We start from the raw sequence: 23,044 nt of genomic DNA on the forward strand, positions 1-23,044 counted from the left end.
CATGCTTCACAGAGGGGATGTGGTGTTGATGTCTCATTTATCCTCCACATGTGACGTTGAGTGTTACTCCCAAACAATTCAACTTTAGTTTCATCCGTCCACAAAATATTTTGCCAAAACTTCTGCGGAGTGTCCAAGTGCCTTTTTGCAAATATTAAACTAGCAGCAATGTTTTTTTTTTTTTGTTAGACAGCAGTGGCTTCTTCCGCGGAGTCCTCCCATGAACACCATTCTTGGCCATATAGTTTTACATATAGATTATGTTGGACTGTGCCGGTGATTTCTATAAGTCTTTAGCAGACACTCTGAGGTTCTTTTTTTACCTCTCTGAGTATTCTGCACTGAACTCTTGGCATCATCTTTTGGTGGACGGCCACTGCTTGGAAGAGAAGTAATAAAGCCAAACTAGACAAGTTCTCTGACTGTCGATTGATGAACATCCAAACTTTTAGAGATAGGTTTGTATCCTTGATCCTTGAACAATCCTTGAGGGCAGGTCTTCAGCCAGCTCTTTCTACCGAGCCATGATGCACATCAGAAAATGCTTCTCATCAAGACAATTCTTACCAGGTGTGTGTTTTATAGTGGGCAGGGCAGCTTCAAACCACTCGTCAGTGATTGGGCACACACCTGACTTAAAATGTTTGATAAAAAATTGGTTTCAATTGCTCTTTAAGTCTCCTTAGGCAGATTGTTCACTTATTTTTCTCTCTTCTGTCATGTTTTGCATGCTATCCTCATCAAAATATGAAAACCTATAATTGTTTAGGTGGTTTTAGTTCAAGCAGAACTGTTTTTTCATCTGTGTGGTTTTGACAAAGATCACATTTGATGCTGATTTTATGCAAAAATGTGAGAAATTCCAAAAGGTTCAGATACCTTTTCATACCACTGTATGTTACACCAAACCAGTTACCCAAAATCAACAAGGAGTGACCCGTAAATGCCCCAAAATCCCACATAATCGAGAAATATCAGCACGTCAGAGTTCAGAACTGTGCATTTTTCTAAATTATGATCAAACTTGACAATAGAACGAATTTATGACACAACGAGATTTACTAACGTTTTGGTGCAAAACATTTTCTCGCCTTGTCAGCACCCAGCTGATCACAGGTACGTGCGTTTGACGCACACGTACACGTGCTCCCGCACTAGTGTGTTCTGCTTTTCGGTGGAATGTGGAGCAAATGGCAACCCTTCCCCCGTCACGGAACCAGAACACCTCTGACAAACCCTTCTGACCTTCCGAGGAAGTTCACATCTAACACTTCCTTACTGTGCGCACATATGCGTGTTAAAATAAAAGTCCAGTTTGATGTGTATCGCTCACATTTTCCCAGCGGCCGTGCGTGTGTGCGCGTTTCCAGATGAATGAGCCGTGCTTTTCCACGGAGGCGAGCATTGGCACACTGGTCAACGTGCACGCGACCACCCGTAGGCCGGCACTCTGCAATAATTACCGGCAGTAAAAGTTGAATACGCGCACTTATTTCACGCCTTGTGACAATGAGACCACCCCAGAAACTCAATTGCCCAATGAAAGAACATGCAAAAAAATGACAGTAAATTACTTAGAAATAAACTGCCACCTCAGAAATTTCATTTCAAGGACAGTAGCGCCAGTTTTCCATAAATATTACAAAATAAAAGTCAAAAGTCATTTTATTTGAGTCGATGTAAAAAATTACTCAAAATCTTTCCATTCCAAGCACAGGTTTTTTGGAGAAAAAAAAAAAGTTTTTTCAAAATCTATCTAGTCCTTCAATTTTTCAACCAAATCCAACAATTTACACAACAAAAATCCCAGGACAGCTAGGGGCATAAAAGTTGTATACAGAACTTGGCAAAAACTTACAGTTCCTCCAAAATTTGCCAAAAACTGTACCACTCATTTTTAATGGGAAGTCATTGATGGCCATGTATGTCCAAATTTCCCATTCGTTTTCATTGGCAGATTGTTGTACGGTTGTCATTTTTGACCAAAAACCATTACAGCCCACTGACATTAAACTGGTGCCCAGGTGACACACATGAAACAGGGCGTGTCCCCGAAATGTCCTCAAATCAACAAGAAGTGACCTGTATCAATGGGACGTGTCTTCAAAATGTCCCTAAATCAATTAAGGGACCTGATATCAACAGGACGCGTCCCCGAAATATCTCTAGTCGCCTGATATCAACAGGATGTGTCCCCGAAATGTCCCCAAATCAACAAAAAGTGACCTGTATCAACAGGATGTGTCCCCAAAATGTCTCCAGTAACCTGATATCAACAGGACGTGTCCTCGAAATGTCCCAAAATCAACATAGTATCAACAAGGCGTGTCCTCAAATTCTCCCCAAACCCACGGGGGGCGGGGGCTGATATCAAAAGGACGTGTCCCCGAAATATCTCCAGTAACCTGATAACAACAGGATGTGCCCTTGAAATGTCTCCAAATCAACAAGAAGTGACATGAATCAGCAGGGCGTGTTGCCAAAATGTCCCCAAATCAACAGGAGGGGACCTGATATCAAAAGGAGATGTGCCCAAAATTTCTTCAGTAACTTGATATCAACAGGACATGTCCTTGAAACGTCCCCAAATCAACAAGAAGTGACCTATATCAACGGGACGTGTCCTCAAAATGTCCCCAAACCAACAGGAGGGGACCTGATATCAAAAGGATGTGTCCCCGAAATTTCACCAAATCAACAGCAAGTGACCCGGTTTCAATAGGACGTGTCCTCAAAATGTCCCCAAATCAAGGAGTGACCTGTATCAGCAGGACGTGTCCTCAAACTGTCGCCAAGTCAACAAGAAGTGACCTGTATCAACAGGATGTGTCCCCGAAATGTCCCCATATCAACAGGAGGGGACCTGATATCAACAGGACGTGTCCCCGCAATATCTCCAGTAACCTGATATCAAGAGGACGTGTCCCTGAAATGTCCCCAAATTAACAGGAAGTGACATGTATTATCAGCAGGACGTGTCCTTGAAATGTCCCCAAATCAACAGCAAGTGACCGGGTAGATCTGTACCTATCACAGCAAAGCCTTGTGATAATATCATCAGAAATTACAGTTTGTAGTTTTCTAAAGACATTTTTTTTTCAAGTAAACACCCACCTCAGAAACTTCCACTTCAGTGTTTTGCACCCTAAAATTGTGTTTTGAGAACACGACTGTCGTAAACATGGATGATTTATCAATAAACTCTTAGCTGATGAAGTTGTTTGAACGCAAGAAGTAGTGCTGCAATGATTAACTCGAGTAATTAGATTATAAAAAGATTCATATTAAATAAATTTTGCTGCTTCGAGTATTCAGTTTAATTAAAATGGCGCTGAAATGGTTTGTTTCGAAAGTGTGCGCATTTTGTTTTATGGATTTTGGTGGTTACACTGCCCTCTAGTGGCGACAGTGAATATGACATAACTCATTTCACATGGCCGAATCCAGCTGCTCCCTGTTAAGACCAACATAAGTTTTTTTTAGTTTTTTTTTTTAGCTAATGTATTTTTAATGCATTAATTATTTAGTTTATAGGTATTTTTAGCCGTTTTTTTTTTGTGTGTGGGAATATGTGGGGGGAAAGTTAGCATTTTATAGCATTTAAGCTAGCGGACTTTTGCTATGCAAGTTCTTTTGTTGTACTTAGATCCTCATTTATTTATTTCCATTTGAGGCTCAGCTCCGGTATTTTTTGTTTCTTATCCGATTAATCGATTATTTGAACTAACAAGTTCATCGATTAATTGACTACTAAAATAATCAATAGCTGAGATTACAATAAAAAACTGAAAACTATTTTTTTTTTTTAAAAGTAGTAACAAAAATTAGGTAAAACCAACTAAATAATAGAATTAAAAAACTACATCAAACTACTTTAACCTTGAAGAGTACTACTTGCTTTGTACTCAAGTACATTTCAGAGTGTACTCAAAGTTCTGCAAGTAGTTTTGGCACCTCTGGAGAACCAAACAACAAGGAAGTCCATCCTAAATGGAGGTCCGATGGCGACCAGGCAAAAGGAAGTGTTGGTCTGACTCACTTTTGTGATGACTAGCGGTTCTCCGTGCTCGGTTCCCCCCTTGAGCGTGAAGCCCCAGGGCGCACCGCCGCTCAGCTGCACCTGGATGCGGTGGAAGGACACGAGCTGCTCCACCAGCGTCTCCATGCCGCCTGCTTGTCGCTGCCTGGCCGACGCCGCCTGCACCGCTGCCCCATCGGCGCCGGTCCGCAATGGATTGGATGGACGCGGGTCGGGCGTCCGGCGCAGACAGGAGGAGGAGGGACCAAAAAAGTTTGGATCTGGACTTGTAAGCCACGCCTCCTGCGATTCAATGGGCGTGATTGACAGTGAATTCCACCAACTAGAAAAAAACTGAATTATACTTAAAAAAAAAAGGCTCAGAAAAAAAGGCCATGTTTCCATCGAGTAAAGGACAAGGTACTTGAGCGCCACCTAATGTCACAAAAAAACACCTGACCCAAACCTGCACGAGTCACGTGACAAACCTCCCGGCTGTCCGAGGGGTTAATTGAGGTCACGGTAATTAGTGGCCATTCCACGATGTGCCGCGCCCCGATTTGTCTGCCGTGAGTGGCGTCGCGGCCACGCCGACGATGGTCGTCGTCCGTCGCCTTCTCGGTGGAGCTCGCTAACGCACGCAACTTTTTTGCGTCAATCATGCGGGGCCAGAAGCACCGTTTACCGGTTCCGGTCGTGGTCCTGCTTTTAGTTCTCGTCACTCTGCCGCCATGTGAGCTCGCTTCTCGCTCCGAAACTCACAACCGGCCGCTGACCGACGAGCAGACGGCTGACCAGAACTTGCAGTTCATGCTGAGTTTGTACCGCAGCGCGGCGGAACCGGGGGGAAGACCCAAAAAACACAGGAAGTTCGGATCCAACACCGTGCGATTGCTGAAAGCCTCCGCGTCGTCGGTGCGCTACCTTCCAGTGTCCACAGGTGAGCGTTTAACTCATTGGCTGCCAATGACGGCGCTTGACGTCCAATCCATTTTGAGTGCTGCCATTTTTTTCATGTACTAAGGTCGCAGGTTTGCATAGGGACATAACACTACCAGTTTTTCAGGATGCCTAAATTATCCCCACCAACTTTAAAGCAAACTTATTTGTGTTCTAGAATGACTTTTTTTTATTTATATTTAAGATATAAATTAAATTTGGGCTGTCAAATGATTAAAATTTTTAATTGAGTTAATCACAGCTTAAAAATTAATTGTAATTAATCGCAATTCAAACGATCTCAAAAATATGCCATATTTTTCTGTAAATTATTGTTGAAATGGAAAGATAAGACGGATATATACATTCAACATACTGTACATAAGTACTGTATTTGTTTATTATAACACAAAATCCACAAGATGGCATTAACATTATTAACATTCTTCCTGTGAAAGGGATCCACGAATAGAAAGACTTGTAATTCTTAAAGGATAAATGTGCGTTTGTATATTGTGACTAAATATTGCCATCTAGTGTATTTGTTGAGCTTTCAGTAAATGATACTGTAGCGACTTAGTGTTCTGCCCAAATGCATGATGGGAAGTGGTGCAACCATGACTGTGTGTGGTGGCTGCAAATGCTATTTCTTCTCTGCGTTGGGTACATTACAAGGTGTTAAGAAAAAGATCAACTCCTGTCATTCTTCCCCACGTTGCTTTCCACTATACAGTGATACCTCAGCTCACAAACGCTTAAGCTCACGAACTTTTCGCCTCAAGAACATTAAATTTGCGAGCATATAGTCTCTGCTGACGAACTAGTTTTCGGCGGACGAACCAAACCACGCGGTCGAACAGCGCCACGAGAAGCTGACGCACGCTCACGGCGTCCTTGTTCGTCCCCTCCCTTTTGTTGAGTGGGGACGTGGTTTGTGTTTGATAGACATTTTGGACCATATTGAGTGTACTTTTGCTATTATGGGACCGAAAAAGACCCCACCACAGGCTAGTGTTAAGCCTAAGAAGACATTAAAGAAAATAAGGTATATTTTTGTGTAGTTTTAAGGCTTATTTAGTAGAAAATTATGTTTTATGGGGACCTGGGAACGGATTATTCTCATTTTAATGGTTTCTTATGGGAAATAAATGTTCGGAAGACTAACTTTTCGCCTTACACACACTTTCTGGGAACCAATTATGTTCGTTTGCTGAGGTATCACTGTATTTAAAATTGTTGTAGGAGAGATGTCAAAGCTTTTGCCAATTAAATGCACGGCCCTAATGAATACTTGTATCTACTCCTCTCTCTTGACGCTGCCTCTTAGCTCTGTATATAAGTAAAACGGCGCCATTGTAGGCTGTTGGCGGCACTGCGTGAGTGGCTCGTGCCGTGCATGCGTTAATAGCGTTAAATATTTTAACGTGATTAATTTAAAAAATTACTGCCCGTTAACGCGATAAATTTGACAGCCCTAAAAATATAATATAATAATAATAACACATTAATTGAATAGATAATAACCAAAAAACCCTCTCTGGTTTCTTCACAGGAAAAAATCCAGGAAATAAATAACGCTATAGAAAACAAAAAAAAAGTTCAGGGGGCCGGACCAAACGTGGAGGCGGGCCAACTCCACCCCACGGGCCGTAGTTTGGAAACCCGATTTAACCTATCAATTAATTAGGTTCAAATTGGTAAGAAATGTAGCCCCGACCCCCATTCATCCAATATGTTTGGTCTTATTAATGTTATGCTGTTATATCGTCCCAACTCCCAAATGTCAAGATGTTAAAATTAGAACAGTGAAATAACACTTTTTGAAAATCTAAATTTCATAAGTTCATATGCAAGTTAATGGTCAGACATGTGAAAGCGGCTTGTGTAAACTGTCGGTTTTTCTTGTCTGAAAATCTTGTCTTTTCGTCCAGAAGACCACCACTACGCCTTCAGCGTGCAGTACGAGCTGGAGCTCCTCCCGTCCGAGCGTCTGATCCGAGCCTCCTTCGTGCACCTGCGCGCTTCGTCTCCAACTGCCATGGCGCCACCCCGTTGTCACGCCCGGGTGGCGTTATCCGGAGGGGAGACACTGTTCAGCACCATGGAGCCCCACCAGCGCTGGAAGGAGTCCCACCTGGGCGCCCGCGTCCTACGCCCGAGCGGGGGCCGCTTGACCGTCAGGGCCCGGTACCGCTGCACCGAGTCCGGGCCGCGGGCGGACAGAATTCGCGGGGCGCCCCACTTGGAAGCCCCATCGCTGCTTTTGTACTTGGAGGAGGAGCGTGACGGCAAGGACTGGATGATGGCTCAGCTGTCGGGGGCAAAAGGGGGGGACGAGCTCACCAGGCGCTTGAGTCGCTGGCACCCCTCCGTCAGCCGGCGGCGGCGCTCTTCCGACCCAGCTTTTGTCATAGCCAGTCTCGCCGCCTCGGTCAAACGTGACACGAGTGAACCCAAGAACCGTTGCAAGCTGCACCCCTTCCGCCTGTCCTTCGAGGAGCTGGATTTGGGGCACTACATCGCCCCGCCGGTCTACAACCCTCGCTTCTGTCAGGGTGACTGCCCGCGTGTGCTCACCTACGACTACCACTCCCCCAACCACGCCATCATCCAGACCAAAATCAACGAGCTGGGCATGGGCGACGTCCCGCCGCCATCATGCGTGCCCTACAAGTACATGCCCATGAGTGTGCTAGTGAAGCACAAAAAGAAGGTGGAGTACAAAGAACTGGACGACATGGTGGCAGAGTCCTGCACTTGCCGCTAAAACCTGGGGGACGACGTGGCGTTTGGACTCTGCCACAATTCGCCGTCACTTTCTCAAGCACTTGCAAAAAAAAAACCTAGCTTGTTTTTTTTAAATCCGAACGGTGGAAGCAACTGATTTTTAACGGGTCGGTTATGAAATTTGTCGCTTTTGCATATGTTGACAACGGGCGCGACTCCTCGAGAGCTTGCATGAAGAGAAGAATGTAAATGCATTTTTTTATTACACGTGAAAATGATGAATAAAATAAACTGCATATTTTCTAAAGCCTAATCTGTTGCCTTCGCAAGGGTCAAAGTTCAAATATAGATTGGACTTCAGTCCCTGTCAATGGCAGTCAATGACTGAAGAGCTTCCTAGTGTAATACTTGTACCACTAAAAACCCCAAGAATATGATTTATAACTCTCCAAAATCTACAAGTACATTTAGAAGGCAAACAAAAGATCTTCGTGACCTTGCACAGACTTAAAATTTAGAGCTAGTAAAGCGCAAAAACGCATGACAGAAAACTTTGCTCCTCAAATCTGCAATCATCAGGCGTGTTTCTGGCAGATGAACGGCAGCCTGCTAGAGCAGTGCAGATCGTTGAGGCGACCGTCACTGTGCACGTGAGCGCAGTCTTCGTCACCAGGTCCCATGCCGTGGTGGGTCCAACTGTCGGGCTGTCCGGGCCGCCAGCGCCTGAGCCGGAAGGTCATCGAACGTTAAAAAAAAAATCAGGATTGGCAAAATGACTACAACCTACCTGCGGTTCATAACGTAAGGCGTCTGGTTGACCCACTCCCAGGAGCCCCTTTCATCAGTCAGGCCCACCCAGTAGAAGCGACCCGCTGCGTGGTCGTGCACAAAGTCCCACTCCTCGTCCGTCAAGATGATGGCCAAGTGCGACTCGTGTCCGTTGCACCAGTCGCGCGCATCGTGCCAGGACTTCAGCGAGCGACTAAAGTGGTAACAGCTGGAACTGAAACTCACCCAGTCCAAAGGACAGCAGGTGGCACTTGCCGATGTCGAACCTTTAAAACGCAAGCTATTTTACTGGTCCTTCTCAAAAAATTAGCATATTGTGATAAAGTTCATTATTTTCAGTAATGTACTGATAAACATTAGGCTTTCATATATTTTAGATTCATCACACACAACTGAAGTAGTTCAAGCCTTTTATTGTTTTAATAATTTTGGCAAAAAAGTCGAGAAAAACTTAAAATCCCTATCTTGAAAAGGTACTCTAAAGAAGCTAACCTAATCATCTACATCAACGAATTAACTTAAAACCCCAGCGAAAGATTCCTGAGGTTTTTAAAAACTCCTAGCCTGGTTCATTACTCAAAACCGCAATCATGGGCAAGACTGCCGACCTGACTGCTGTCCAGAAGACCATATATTGACACCCTCAAGGAAGAGGCTAAGACACAGAAATTTCTGAGCGAATAGGCTGTTCCCAGAGTGCTGTATCAAGGCACCTCAGTGAGAAGGAAAAAGTGTGGCAGGAAATGCTGCACCACCAGAAGAGGTGACCGCACCCTGAGATAAGATTGCGAAGAAGGGATTCCAGACCTTGGGGAACCTGCAGAAACAGTGGACTGAGTCTGGAGTATAAACATCCGGAGCCACCGTGCACAGGCGTGTGCTGGAAATAGGCTACAGGTGCCGCATTCCTCAGGTCAAGCCACTTTTGAACCTGAAACAGCGGCAGAAGCGCCTGACCTGGGCTACAGAGAAGCAGCACTGGACTGTTGCTCAGTTGTCCAAAGTACTTTTTTTCAGATGAAAGCAAATTTTGCATGTCATTCGGAAATCAAGGTGCCAGAGTTTGGAGGAAGACTGGGGAGAAGGAACTGCCAAAATGCCTGAAGTCCAATGTCATGTACCCACAGTTAGTGATGGTCTGGGGTGCCATGTCAACTGCTGATGTTGGTCCACTGTGTTTTATCAAGGGCAGGGTCAATGCAGCAAGCTATCAGGAGATTTTGGAGCACTTCATGCTTCCATCTGGTGAAAAGCTTTATGGAGATGAAGATTTCATTTTTCGGCACGACCTGGCACCTGCTCACAGTGCCAAAACCACTGGTAAATGGTTTACTGACCATGGCATTAGTGTGCTCAACTCTCTTGACCTGAACTCCATAGAGAATCTGTGGGATATTGTGAAGAAGTTGAGAGACACTAGACCCAACACTGTGGGTGATCTTAAGGCCACTATCGAAGCATCCTGGGCCTCCATAACACCTCAGCAGTGCTACAGGCTTCAGTTGTGTGTTATGAATCTAAAATATGTAAAAGTCTAATGTTTATCAGTACACTACAGAAAATAATTAACTTTATCACAATATGCAATTTTTTTTAGATGGACTAGTATTTGTCTGGGGTTGCATGTGTGTAAGGTTGCCAACAATCCAGGATTGCGCGGGACTGTTGGCAACCAAGAGTACCGTTGTTGAGGAGACGGTCAAGCGAACATCTGAGCGTGGCCACCGTCCTGCTGATGGTGTTCAGAGTGGCTAGCTGTTTTAAGGCCTCGGATGCTGAAAGAAAATCCTCATTAGGATCATCGCAAGATTGCTGAGTCGAGACCATACAGTAGCTATCAAAGTCTCACTCGTCTGCAGCTCTTGTTTGTTATTCGACACCACAAACTTGAGTCGTTCCACATCTTTGGCAGCATCTGGCAGATAAACACACCGCGATAAGGTACCACGTACCAGAGGAAGGAAACTGCGAGGTTACCTGCGGCAAGCTGCTGGATACCACTGAGTGATTGGCTGAAATTGGAAAAACCGCGTTCCGCCGACGACAAACGACTCGCCATCTTTGAATCTGTTGCACACAGCTGTTCATTTTCTGAGAATTGCATACAAGTATGTGTTGTGTGTGCTCACAGCTGGCTCCCAGTGCGATCATCAGTATCAAAATGGCTGCTACGGTCAGAATTGGAAACAGGCGGCGGCTGAGCCTGGACACTCTTGAGCGAGGGCTGATGGATGGTTCTTGTACATGGAACAAATTGGACGTTGCATTTAGTGCGATAGTCAAGTCAGGAAAGTAAGGTTCATGCCAAACAACATGGTCACAATCCACAATCTAGGTGCTCTGACACCCTCAAACAGACTAGAAACACCTTATTGTACCTTTGTTCCAGAAGGAACTGCTGTCCTCGTCAATGTTGTCATGGTATTCCGTCGTCATGATGTCTTCACGAAAGAGAGGAGCGCGGCAACTCCGCGTCGAGGTGACTGACCGCCAAGCGAACTTTGAACGGTACCGTCGGTTTTGTTTGTGTGCACTTTCCAACCACGTCACATACTTCAAACTTAAGTAAAAACACTTTATTCCTGAAACGTGGCACAACTTTACACAATTTTGGACAACGTAAAAAAACTCAACCCTCTGTGAGGTCGTCATTAAAGTGGAGGAGGATAGCTGGCGTGAAAAGATCGCAGTCCAGACGTAGCTCTTGAAGCTTAATGTCGTCGTCAGGAACGTTGTTCTGGCTCAGAGTCTTGCTCATGTCCAAGCTGGTGCCGTTGTGCTTCCACGTGTAGCTGCACGCGTGCGAGTTGTACGGCAGGTAGCGCTCCAGGATCTCGGCCAGCGTCTCCTCAGAACACACCTAAATCGGAAAAGAAGTTAGCGCCGAGCTAAGGGGTTACCGTCAATTGTGTAGGTTCACCTCCAGTCGTTGCTCCTGAGACGTCAAAGTGTTGATGACGCGTATCCACCTGGTCTTGGCGGACAGTCGTCCCACTTGGTAGCGCTTGTCCTTCCACCAAGCCGGCTCGATGTCGCTGGCCCAGTCGGAGCGTGGGCCTGCCGGCGGGATGTGTATGAAGCGACCCCGCGGCGTGTAGTAACTTACGCAGTCAGTCAGCGGGTGGACGAACGTCAGCACCTGCGCGAAGGTGTTGATGAGCCTTTTGTGTAGGGTTGCCAACAGTCCCGGATTGGGCAGGAAAGGGTTGTCCTAATGTCAGCACCCACTCACATCTTTGGTCTCCGGGTCGAACCAACTGCTGATGTCCTTGCCCGCAAATTCCATGATGGGTAGCAGCAAAACATCACCTGAGTGAAAATAACTGTTCAGAACTTTTATAGACAGAATTTTGAGGCACAGCCGAAGAATTGAGGGGGTCCGCTTTGGTGGCCTCAGCATTACATCTCTGCTTTTTGTAGATGATGTGGTGCTGATGGCTTCATCAAGCCGTGACCTCCAACTCTCACTGGAGCGTTCTGCAGCCGAGTGTGAAGCGGTCGAGATGAAGATCAGCACCTCCAAATCTGAGACCGTGGTCCTCAGTCGGAAAAGGGTGGCGTGCCCTCTCCGGGTCGGGGATGAGATCCTGCCCCAAGTGGAGAAGTCCAAGTATCTTTGGGTCTTGTTCACAAGTGAAGGTAGGAGGGAGCGGCAGATCGACAGTTGGATTGTTGCAGGGTCCGCACTGATGCGGACTCTGCACCGGTCCATAGTGGTGAAGAAGGAGCTGAGCCAAAAGACGAAGCTCTCGATCTACCAGTCGATCTACGTTCATACACTCACCCAAGGTAACGAGCTGTGTGTCGTGACCGAACGGACAAGACCCCGCATACAATCAACCGAAATGAGTTTCCTCCGCAGGGTGGCCGGGCTCTCCCTTGGAGATAGGGTGAGAAGCTCGGTCATCCGGGAGGGACTCAGTGTCGAGCCGCTACTCCTCTGCGTTAAAAGGAGCCAGTTGAGTTGGTCGGGCAACTGGTTCAAATGCCTCCTGGACGCCTCCCTGGAGGGGTGTTCCGGGCATGTCCTACCAGCAGTAGGCCCCGGGGACAACCCAGGACACGCTGGAGGGTCTCTCAGCTGGCCTGGGAACACCTTGGGATCCCACCAGAGGAGCTGGTTGAAGTGGCTGGGGAGAGGGAAGTCTGAGCTTCCCTGCTAAAGCTGCTGCCCCAGTGATCCGACCCCGGATTAAGCGGCAGATGATGATAATGAGTGAGAATTTGGTTTTTAGCATCAATTAGCTTTCCTTTCAATGTCATTGATGATGATAGACATAAAATGAGTTTATCACTTGGGGACAACCAATCCATTTGAAGTGGGAGGTTTGGCAGCGAATGAATGTGACACGGAGAGGATTGAACGCTTTCTCGATTCCGTGAGTAGTTAGTTGCGAGAGCGATTGGTCTGGTTAATTCCGATAACAAACGAAACTCCGGCATGCTAACTAGCTATGCGGCCCCGTTTTCGTTCATTCGCTGCCAACCCTCCCAATTCAAATGGATTGGACGTCTATCTCTGTCAATGGCAGCCAATGAGTTATATGTCATGATGATATATTTCCGCTCGTTTTTCACAAAAACATTCACAGGAAGTGACCTGGGAATAGCCCAAATTCAACAGAAGTGACTGGGAATCAATAGAAAGTGACCCGTAATCACCCCAAAATCAACTGGAAGTGACCCAAAATCAACAGGAAGTGACCCGAAATCCACAAGAGTTTAGCAAACACCGCTAAAGTAGCCCCTCCTCGCTGTCCATGGTAGCCAATGAGATACTGTACTCAAGTGGTCCTGCCACTTACCCTCATGCTGCTTCATCAAGGGGGTCAGGTCACACACTTTGCCCAGGAAGGACACCCATAGGTCGGCCGCCGTGTTGTGAGCTGCCACCTGAGCAGGTGTGAAGAAGCGTGGCCTTTTTGACATTGTCACGGCCAAAACTGAAGAATTTAGGAGACTACTTTTTGTAGCTTCCTTGTTGCTAGGTTACCATGACAACCAGGGGCGGGAAACAATACGTCCTTTTTATCGTGACAAAAGCTAAGGAAGCCTCAGTTTTCTGAATAATAAAAATTGTACTACATTAAATGTGGTTGAGGCTTAACAGCAGTATTTAGCTTACTTTTTTTGTTTAAAAAACAAACATTTTTTTAAAGAGTGAAAGTATGTGACGTGGCAAACGAGAACATTCTGTAGCCCCAGGACACAAAAAAATTATCTTTCTTGTGATTGGCTCGTTCGTCGTCAAGGTTTTCATTGGTCGCCTGGTGCAAAGCGAGCCCACAGCGATGATCTAGCACATTCAACTTGACGTAACTTTTGCCAAGAAATAAAATGTATTTATAATTAAGCCACAATGTTATAAAGTTGTCACGGTGTTTTAATCGACTATTAGTACATAAATAGGGAACATGTATGAGGTGGCAACAATAAAACTACCATTTTCGTTCTAGTGATTGGTGAAAATTCACGTCAATCAAAAATAACACGCTTCTCATTGGCTCCTGTGACGAGAACGGGCGCCCAATCACCTCCAGTAAATGTTGACGTGCTGATGTCCTCGCGAGATTTCGTCACGCTTTCGTCGGAGCTTCGAAAAGGAGAGGCGAAGACAAGACAGAAGAGGATTTAACGATGGAATGGAAGCGTTTTCATCGACAAGTGGCCACTGCCATGTCTTCTTGGTTCCTCGGCTTGCTAACAGTTAGCGTGGTACTCCACGTCTCCTCCGGAGCTCATCAGCGGAGCCTCTCACCAGGTAAGGCCGCTCTGGAGGGGCTCCAGGCGGGCCAGGGGGACCGCCGTGTCCAGCGTCACTGGAACTTTGGATACCGACTTTGTACTTGTACTCTTGTGAGGCAAACCTTATATTTCCACAAGATTTCTTCTGGTTTATATGACCCACAGAGATTCATAACTCATTCACTGCCATTGACAGTGATAGACGTCAAATCCGTTTTGACAGGGAGGGGCTGACAGCGATGCTTTTCGTGATGACTGGTTTAAAATGTATGGTTATGATACTGTTTGAAATATTATATAACTCATTGGCTGCCATTGACAGGGATAGACGTCCAATCCATTTGAAGTGGGAGGGTTGGCAGCGAATGAACGAATGTTCATTCGCTGCCACCCTCCCACTTCAAGTGGATTGGACGTCTACTAGTGATAAACTCGTCTAAATACACAACAGAAAGACTGATTGGACGTCTAAAGAATTTGTGTTTTTCCCACTTCGGTGAGGAATTCCTTCATGAAAATTCCAAAGTGTGTGTCTTTGCACACAGACAACCTTCTGGTCATCACGGCTGCGACAGAGGAGACGGACGGATTTGTGCGCTTCATGAGGACGGCCAAAGAGTTCAACTACACTGTGAAGGTAATCCCAAAGCCATGACGCCGAGGCGTGGGTCGGTGATGGAGATGCTGGTCTTCAGGTTCTCGGTCTGGGGGAGGAGTGGAAAGGAGGCGACATTGCTCGAACGGTGGGCGGAGGGCAGAAGGTGCGCTGGTTGAAGAAGGAGCTTCCCAAGCACGCCAAGCAGGAGGACACGGTGGTCATGTTTGTGGACAGGTAAGACCTCACCTTTCTTCTTGGAGACTCTGTCCAGGATCTAAATCGCGTCTCGTCCTTCAGTTATGACGTGATCTTCGCCTCGGGTCCTGAAGAACTATTGTACAAGTTCAAACGCTTGGGGCACCGCATCGTGTTCTCCGCCGAAGGCTTCTGCTGGCCCGACCAGAGGTTGGCTCCAAAGTACCCCGCCGTGCATTCTGGGAAACGCTACCTCAACTCAGGCGGTAAGAGTACATTCCGGTCCACAGCTTGAGAAACCCGCAAGTCATTTCAAGGTTTTTCCTGGTTCTGTTCTGACTTTTTTTTGTGTATGTTTAAGGTTTTATTGGCTTCGCATCGGACATCAACGCTATGGTCCAACAATGGAAGTTAAAAGACGACGATGACGACCAGCTTTTCTACACCAAAATCTACTTGGACCGGAACCAGCGGGTAAAGTAGCGTCAAACTAACCGTACTGAAGTCCAAAGTACATCCCATATCTTATGTTTAACTATTTGTCCCTCAGACCAAACTCAATATGACACTGGATCACCGCTCCAGAATCTTCCAGAACCTCAACGGCGCTGTCGGTGAGACCCAGAGGGCAGCTACAGTGGTGTGAAAAAGTATCTTAACCTTTTGGAATTTCCCTCATTTATGTGAGCTGATTGTTGAATTGTTGCAGTTGGCTAACTTGCATAGCGAAAGTCCGCTAGCTTAAATGCTATATAATGCGAATCTGTACAACAATTCGCTAAGTTGCGTAGCAAAAGTTCCCTCACTGTAATGCTAATGTTAACAACAAGTGGCTAACATGCATATAAAAAGGCCACTAGCTTAAATGCTATCTAACAACAATTGGCTAACATGCATATAAAAAGGCCGCTAGCTTAAATGCTATATAATGCTAATGTTTACCAGATTGTTTCTCGAGAAACAATCTGCAATTCAATAATTGGCCAATTATTGAATTGTTGCAATTGGCTAACTTGCATAGCAAAAGTCCGCTAGCTTAAATGCTATATAATGCCAATGTATCAGCAATTAGCTAACTTGCGTCGCAAAACTCTGCTAGCTTAAGTGCTATATAATGCTAATGTGGACAACAATTCGCTAACTTGCGTAGCAAAAGTCCGCTAGCTTAAATGCTATATAATGCTAATGTTTACAACAATTTGCTAACTTGCATATCAAAGGTCCGCTAGGTTAAATGCTATATAATGCTAATGTTTACAACAATTGGCTAACATGCATAGAAAAAGGCCACTAGCTTGAATGCTATATAATGCTAATCTTGACGAGATAGTTTCTGGACCGCATGAGAAACAATCTGGTGCGTGAGAAGAGAAGAATGGGCCAAGATTAGTCCTGACTGATGTGCCAGACTAAATGTTTGGGTGGTTTTAGTTAAAGCAGACACTGTTTTTTCATCTGTGTGATTTTGACAAAGATCAGATCACATTTGATGGTGATTTTATGCAGAAATGTGAGGAATTCCAAAAGGTTCAGATACTTTTTCATACCACTTACATTTGCAAGAGAGCTAGCTGTAATGCTAACACGGTCTTCTTGACATGGTTTTTGGTAGATGAAGTGGTCCTCAAGTTCGAGAAGGCCAGGGTCCGTGTCAGGAACGTCGCATATGACACGCTTCCCGTTGTCATCCATGGCAACGGACCCACCAAGGTAGCCTGCGCAACACTTTCTGTATGTTGTTAGTCCTGAGTGTCATTGTCGTGACTTCTTCTCCCGCAGCTGCAACTCAACTATTTGGGAAACTACGTCCCGACGGCTTGGACTTACGAAGAGGGTTGCGGCAACTGCGACGACGACCTGATCTTTTTCGATGAAGTCGATGTGCGTTAGCAACCGCTGTCATGTTGTCTGGGCGACGTCAAGTGTCTGCTTCTTGATTTCAGGACCCGGACATGCCGCTGGTGCACGTAGCCGTGTTCATCCACCACGCCACGCCCTTTATGGAGGAATTCCTGGAGCGGCTGACCACGCTGAACTACCCGCTGACCCGCATCCGTCTCTTCATCCACAACAATGTGAGGCTAAGGATTAGATCCTGAAAAGGAGCACTTGTGACCACATGGCTTACCTTTGTTAGGTGGTTTACCATGAGCGCCACATTCACGCGTTCTGGCAGCGTCACCGCACCCTCTTCCCCGACACAGTGCTCGTCGGACCAGAAGAGGACCTGTCGGAGGACCGGGCCCGCAAGATGGCTGCGTGAGTAAGCCACGCGGTTCGATGGGCGCGCCGTTCCTGGTTCTTAGCCACCGTGCGGTTTTGCAGGGAGGCGTGTCGGAAGGATTCCCGTTGCGATTACTACTTCAGCATCGACTCAGATGTTGTCATAACCAACCCTGACATCCTCAGGATCCTCATGGAGGAGAACAAGTAAGCATGAAATCTCAAGATGCGATCACTTGGTTCTTATTCCTCTTGGAATTCTTTTCTAGGTCCGTTATCGCTCCCATGCTATCCAAACCAGGGAAGCTGTGGAGCAACTTCTGGGGTGCCCTGAGTGCCGAAGGCTACTACTCCAGATCTGAAGACTACATCGAAATCGTTCAAGGGAAGAGGATGTGAGTGTCTGAAGATGTCCGGTCCTCCAAGTTGTCCTCTTCTCTGTTGACCTACCTCGTTTTTTTTGTTTGTCTCAGCGGTCTTTGGAACGTTCCGTACATGTCCCAGGCCTACCTTATGAAAGGCAGCGTGCTGCGCTCCAAACTGTCCAAGGTCAACCTGTACGAGGATCCCAGTTTGGACCCGGACATGGCGTTTTGTCGCAGGGTCCGAGAACAGGGAGTGTTCATGTTCGTCTCCAACCGCGATGACTTTGGCCGTCTGGTGTCGTCCAACAACTTCAACACGTCCAGGCTGCACCCGGACATGTGGCAGATCTTCGACAATCCTCTGGTGCCTTTAGCGTACACCTCGCTCAATATTCACTGGTTGTGCAGTTGTAACGTATTGTGCGTCTATGACAGGACTGGAGGGCCAAGTATGTCCATGAGAATTACTCCAAGATCTTTGAGGACCAGAAGAGGTTCGTGGAGCAGGTTAGTCTTCTTCTTTTTGGATTTAGTCTAACCAAAAAATGCGGTCATGGAATACTCATCCTGTTTTTGTACCGTCCCAGCCGTGTCCAGATGTGTACTGGTTCCCAGCCTTCTCGGAAAAGATGTGCGACCATCTGGTAGAGACCATGGAGGACTACGGCGAGTGGTCCGGCGGCAGGCACAAGGTGACACACTCTGGCTTGCTCCTGAACGGGATACACTGCAGAACGGTCTGAAGTGACGGATGTCGTTTTATGCGTCGTCACGCAGGACGAGCGTCTGGCTGGTGGCTATGAAAACGTCCCTACTGTGGACATCCACATGAACCAGATCGGGTTTGAGAAGGAATGGCTGAAGTTTCTCAAAGAGTATATTTCCCCCATCACGGAAAAGCTCTACCCAGGATATTCCCCTAAGGTACAAGCTAGCTATGTTCTCAATAAGCAGCTCTATGGAATGCTAGTACTTGAATATCATAAGTACAGTGGTATGAAAAAGTATCTGAACCTTTTGGAATTTGTCACATTTCTGCATAAAATCACCATTAAATGTGATCTGATCTTTGTCAAAATCACACAACTTCAACCATACGCTTCCTGTATCTGCAGATCAGTCTGCCACATTGATCAGGACTAATCTTGGCCTAATAAACTGGTGTAGTTCAGTCAGATTCCCTGGGATGTCTGGCATAAATCACTGACTTTAGGTCATGCCACAGCATCTCAATGGGGTTCAAGTCTGGACTTTGACTTAGTCACTCCAGAACTTGTATTTTGTTCTTCTGAAGTTGATTTACTTCTGTGTTTTGGATCATTGTCTTGTTGCTGTCCATCCTCTTTTTACCTTCAACTGTCTAATGCCCCTTTCCCACTGAAACTAGTGGGTCAACGTGCGTTTTTTCCAAGCCGATGCAACCCACTAGCAATTGGCATTTAGCACCTTTCCCATTGACAAAAAAAAAAAAAGCCGTGTCTTTTTTGTGTTTTTTTTCCACCCGTCTAACCCCCTACCCCTCCTCAGCCGTGCGTAAGGTTACGTGACGTCACCACGCTAAAATGAACGTCAACAAGTGTGACCGAATTCATCCAGTTCAAGGAAGTAAACAATGCAGAGCAACATGGAAGCCCCCTTTCCGTTTATGTTCTCAGACATTGCCCGAATCGAATCGTCCATGCCCCGCATCGGGATACATCGCCGCATCGATTATTGCCAAGCCCATGTCTCCATGTTAGTTCTTCCGAACAGTCCAGAACAAATGACGGGACGTCCTGTCCCAACACAAGGAACACAGAAGAACGCCCGATATCCAACGGATAACACGACTGATAAGACTCCAAGAGCCCCTTTGACTCCGAGGCGGGCAAAATCTCCCACTGCAGTTGCCCCACTAACTGTGACGCACGAACTAAACAGCCCAAACTGTGATAGATTATCCTAAACTAGGGGTCTCCAATCCGGTCCTCGAGGGCAGCTGTTCATACCGATCAAGCACAGACCTTTTAACCAATGTGGTTTCTACTAAAACAAGCAGCACCTGACTGCAATCAACTGATTACACTTATAAAACAACAGATTGGTGAAACGGTGTGGTCTTTTTTTGTTGGAGTGAAATCCTGCACCCACTGCGGCCCTATGGGGAATAGTTTGGAGACCACTGTCCTAAACGCACCCTTCTTCTGCCCACAGCCCGCCCCGCAAGAGCCTTCAAAAAGACTTAATGTCATTTTTCTCAGGAACCTTTTGTTGACTTGTGATATGGTGACCCTGAATCCTCGCCTGTGTCCGTCGCTATTTTGCCTTGCCGTTTGATCCCTGTCGACCTGAATAAATTGTCAACTTGTGTTTCGAAGCCGTTTTCCAGCTTTTAAAATGAAATCAGAACAAGGGGTTAAGACTAAGGTGAACGCGCGGGGTTTGGTCTTTTGGCTGGGTTGTGTGAGTCTCGATGGCCCGAGTCGTTGGCTCTGGCGGTTCGGCTGGCTTGATTCCGGCAATCTGGCTGAGGGGTCAGATTCCTTCAGTCTTTAGAGGACACTCTAGGGTTCTTTTTTTTTAACCTCTTTGAGTATTCTGCGCTGAAACCTTGGCATCATCTTTGGTGGATGACCACTCCTTGGGAGAGAAGGAACAGTGCCAAACTCTCTCCATTTGTAGACAACTTCTTTGACTGTCGATTGAGGAACATCCTTTCCCAGTTTTGTACAAAACAACAATCTTGATTGCTTTAGACACCTTTTTGAACCGAGCCTTGATGAACATCAAACAATGCTTGTCATCAAGACATTTCTTACCAGGTGTGTTTTATAGTAGGCAGTGCAGCTTTACACCGCTCTAAATCAGATACTGTATTTTCATCTGTGTGATTTTGACAAAGATGACATTTGATGGTGATTTTTGCAGAAATGTGAGAAATTCCAAAAGATCAGATACTTTTTCATACCAATGTATTTGCTCTTTAAACCCAAAAAATTTCTTCGCAGTCTCAGGCGATCATGAACTTCGTGGTGCGCTACCGTCCCGACGAGCAGCCGTCTTTGCGGCCGCATCACGACTCGTCCACTTTCACCATCAATATCGCTCTGAACAGCAAGAACGTAGACTATCAGGTATTTTTTCACCTAAATTGCCCAAGTATACAAAATCTCCTCACACCACGGGCTGACCAATTGTGTGTAGGGCGGAGGTTGCCGGTTCCTGCGTTACGACTGCAACGTGGAGTCTCCCAGGAAAGGCTGGTCCTTCATGCACCCCGGCCGCCTGACTCACTACCACGAGGGTCTTCCCACCACCAGCGGAACCAGATACATCATGGTGTCTTTTGTTGACCCCTAGACACGTGAATGGACACTAACTTGCATAAAGCGCTCCGGGATTTCACTTCTCTAGCATTGTGGAGGGAATTCTCTATTTTTATACGGGATCATTTTGTCACAGTGGTGCCTTTTTCTAGAAACTCCAACACACTGTGTGTGTGCATGTGACTTTTTTTTAAGACAGAAAAGATTTTAGTGTTGAATTTCCTCTTTACTTTGGTCATGTAAGTGGGGCTTTTCCTTGAACTATTTATATTTGACAAAAAAAAGGATCCAACTCCATGCTTGGCTTTGTATAAACTGCTTTAAATTATTTAAAAGCGAATGAATAAACTTGGACAAAAAGAAAATACTCCAAGCTCTTGTGGTTTTATCCCAATTGTGTTGGACCAAGAGCACCACTGACTGGTTGAGAATGTGAGTTGTGTTGTAATAGCGTGATGAAAAGTGCTATACAAATAAAGTATAGGCTTAAAACGATGAGTTTGTTTTTTTATTTTGGGGAAGCGCATACAAATGACAAATTTGAAATTTGAGCAATTTACAGCTATTTCAAAGTATGCACTCAAGGCATCAGAGTTAGCATAACATTAAACAGTTTGAACTTGCGAACCACCAAAACTCGAGTTGGAAGCTGCTTAGAGAGAAGGGTGCTCCTGTTTGTGTTTTCTACTGTTAACGTTAAATTAACTGTGAGAAATGTTGTGAACCAAAGTCCACCCCTTCTCCCCAATTTTACTTTTTATTTTATTTATGTGGTCTTAAAGCAGCCCACAGGAGCTTCCATTTTTTTGTTGAGTTTGGCTGTGCTTGTGGACAAAAGCCGCAGTGTTTTACCTGAAGGACAGCTCAATTTTTACTCATTTTTTTGTTATTCCCTGACAAAGAAGTTTTTCCAGTCATATTTAATTTCTTTATTTAGACAATGTTGAGTGGTCTTTAGACAAACGTTTATTTTATTTTTTTATTCCTGGATCGTTACGAGATGATTAACAAGCTTGTATTTATTTGTATGTTAATATAATTTAAGTTCAAATAATGCCATTTAAATTTGCTCTTAAAATCCGGACATTTTTTTTCTGAAAGTTTTCAAAATGTTGCTCTAGTAGTTTTTGAAAACAAAGGTTTGAATGAAATCACGTCATTTTCAAAGTATCGGAATCGGCAAAAAAATATCGGACATGCCTTTTTTAAATATATTTATATTTTTTAATTAAATCGTTTTCTATTTGTATTTAACGTTACAGACAAAATGTGTTACACTCATCCAGAGTCTTTAGTTTTGGCTTAAAGTAGGGCTATCAAATTTATCGCGCTATCAAATTTATCGCGCTAACGGCGGAAATTAAATTTTTTTTTATTAATCATGTAAAATTATTTTACGCAGTTAATGCATGTGATGCACGACCCACTCACGCATTGTCGCGTTCAAGCTATAATGGCACCGTTTTACTTACATATACAGCTAAAAGATAACGTAAAATGAGTAGAGTGAATTTAAGCAGTCTTTGGAGCCTTTTTATAAGTGGCTAAAGCCTTAAAATCCCTCTCTCCACAATTAGAAATATCGTGGGAGGCAAAGTGGGGAAGAATGGTAGTGGTTGATCTTTTCCTTAACACCCTATGTTACTTCCCAACGCAGAGAACATATATCAATTGGTGCCCCTACGCACAGTCATGGTCGCACTTCCCATCATGCATTTGGGCAGAACAGTTAAATGGCTACAGTATCATTTACTGAAAGCTCAACAAATACACTAGTTGGCAATATTTAGTCACAATATACAAAGTCACATTTATCCTTTAAGAATTACAAGTCTTTCTATCCGTGGATCCCTCTCACAGAAAGAATGTTAATAATGTAAATGCCATCTTGAGGATTTAGTGTCATAATAAACAAATACAGTACTTATGTACTGTATGTTGGATATATATATTCGTCCGAGTTTTATTCATTTTTTTCTTAATGCATTGCCAAAATGTATATGATCGGGAAAAATTATCGGGAATGATTGGAATTGAATCGGGAGAGAAAAAAAAGCAATCGGATCGGGAAATATCGGGATCGGCAGATACTCAAACTAAAACGATCGGGATCGGATCGGGAGCAAGAAAACACGATCGG

General features: G+C 45.3%; 4 protein-coding genes across 5 annotated transcripts in view; 2 read left to right on the forward strand and 2 right to left on the reverse strand.

The window, feature by feature from the left end:
• Positions 1-4,459, reverse strand: part of shroom4 (shroom family member 4) — a 31,506-nt gene extending 27,047 nt beyond the window's left edge. Inside the window, exon 1 of the mRNA XM_057855657.1 lies at positions 4,040-4,459. Coding sequence (XP_057711640.1) covers positions 4,040-4,423 — 384 coding nt within the window. The 5' untranslated portion in view covers positions 4,424-4,459. The remainder of the gene's footprint in view (positions 1-4,039) is intronic.
• Positions 4,460-4,538: 79 nt separating this feature from the next.
• bmp15 (bone morphogenetic protein 15) lies at positions 4,539-7,991 on the forward strand. Its single transcript, XM_057855695.1, has 2 exons — positions 4,539-4,958; positions 6,889-7,991. Exons 1-2 carry the CDS (start codon positions 4,679-4,681, stop codon positions 7,722-7,724), a joined length of 1,116 nt encoding a protein of 371 aa, XP_057711678.1. The 5' UTR covers positions 4,539-4,678; the 3' UTR covers positions 7,725-7,991.
• asgr1a (asialoglycoprotein receptor 1a) lies at positions 7,931-13,656 on the reverse strand. Of its 2 annotated transcripts, XM_057855697.1 has the most exons (7): positions 10,852-11,006; positions 10,603-10,710; positions 10,451-10,540; positions 10,323-10,388; positions 10,156-10,248; positions 8,472-8,739; positions 7,931-8,407 (listed from the first exon to the last, which is right to left on the reverse strand). In XM_057855697.1, the coding sequence occupies exons 1-7, from the start codon at positions 10,907-10,909 to the stop codon at positions 8,260-8,262; spliced, it is 831 nt and encodes a 276-aa protein (XP_057711680.1). In that variant the 5' UTR covers positions 10,910-11,006; the 3' UTR covers positions 7,931-8,259. The 2 variants fall into 2 exon arrangements, 1 of the variants encoding a protein (XP_057711680.1); XR_009066749.1 differs by lacking the exons at positions 7,931-8,407; positions 8,472-8,739; positions 10,156-10,248; positions 10,323-10,388; positions 10,451-10,540 and adding exons at positions 11,394-11,612; positions 11,706-11,782; positions 13,279-13,656 and having other exon boundaries at positions 10,852-11,333.
• A 364-nt stretch (positions 13,657-14,020) lies between these two features.
• On the forward strand, positions 14,021-21,399 carry plod3 (procollagen-lysine, 2-oxoglutarate 5-dioxygenase 3). Its single transcript, XM_057855675.1, has 18 exons — positions 14,021-14,234; positions 14,764-14,855; positions 14,914-15,050; positions 15,114-15,277; positions 15,373-15,485; positions 15,562-15,625; positions 16,624-16,721; positions 16,791-16,892; positions 16,955-17,086; positions 17,149-17,270; positions 17,337-17,441; positions 17,504-17,629; positions 17,708-17,963; positions 18,035-18,106; positions 18,187-18,291; positions 18,377-18,523; positions 20,587-20,712; positions 20,783-21,399. Exons 1-18 carry the CDS (start codon positions 14,111-14,113, stop codon positions 20,936-20,938), a joined length of 2,241 nt encoding a protein of 746 aa, XP_057711658.1. The 5' UTR covers positions 14,021-14,110; the 3' UTR covers positions 20,939-21,399.
• Positions 21,400-23,044: the final 1,645 nt, after the last annotated feature.

This window comes from Corythoichthys intestinalis, chromosome 13, assembly GCF_030265065.1.
Source record: "Corythoichthys intestinalis isolate RoL2023-P3 chromosome 13, ASM3026506v1, whole genome shotgun sequence".
Taxonomy (NCBI): Eukaryota; Metazoa; Chordata; class Actinopteri; order Syngnathiformes; family Syngnathidae; genus Corythoichthys; species Corythoichthys intestinalis.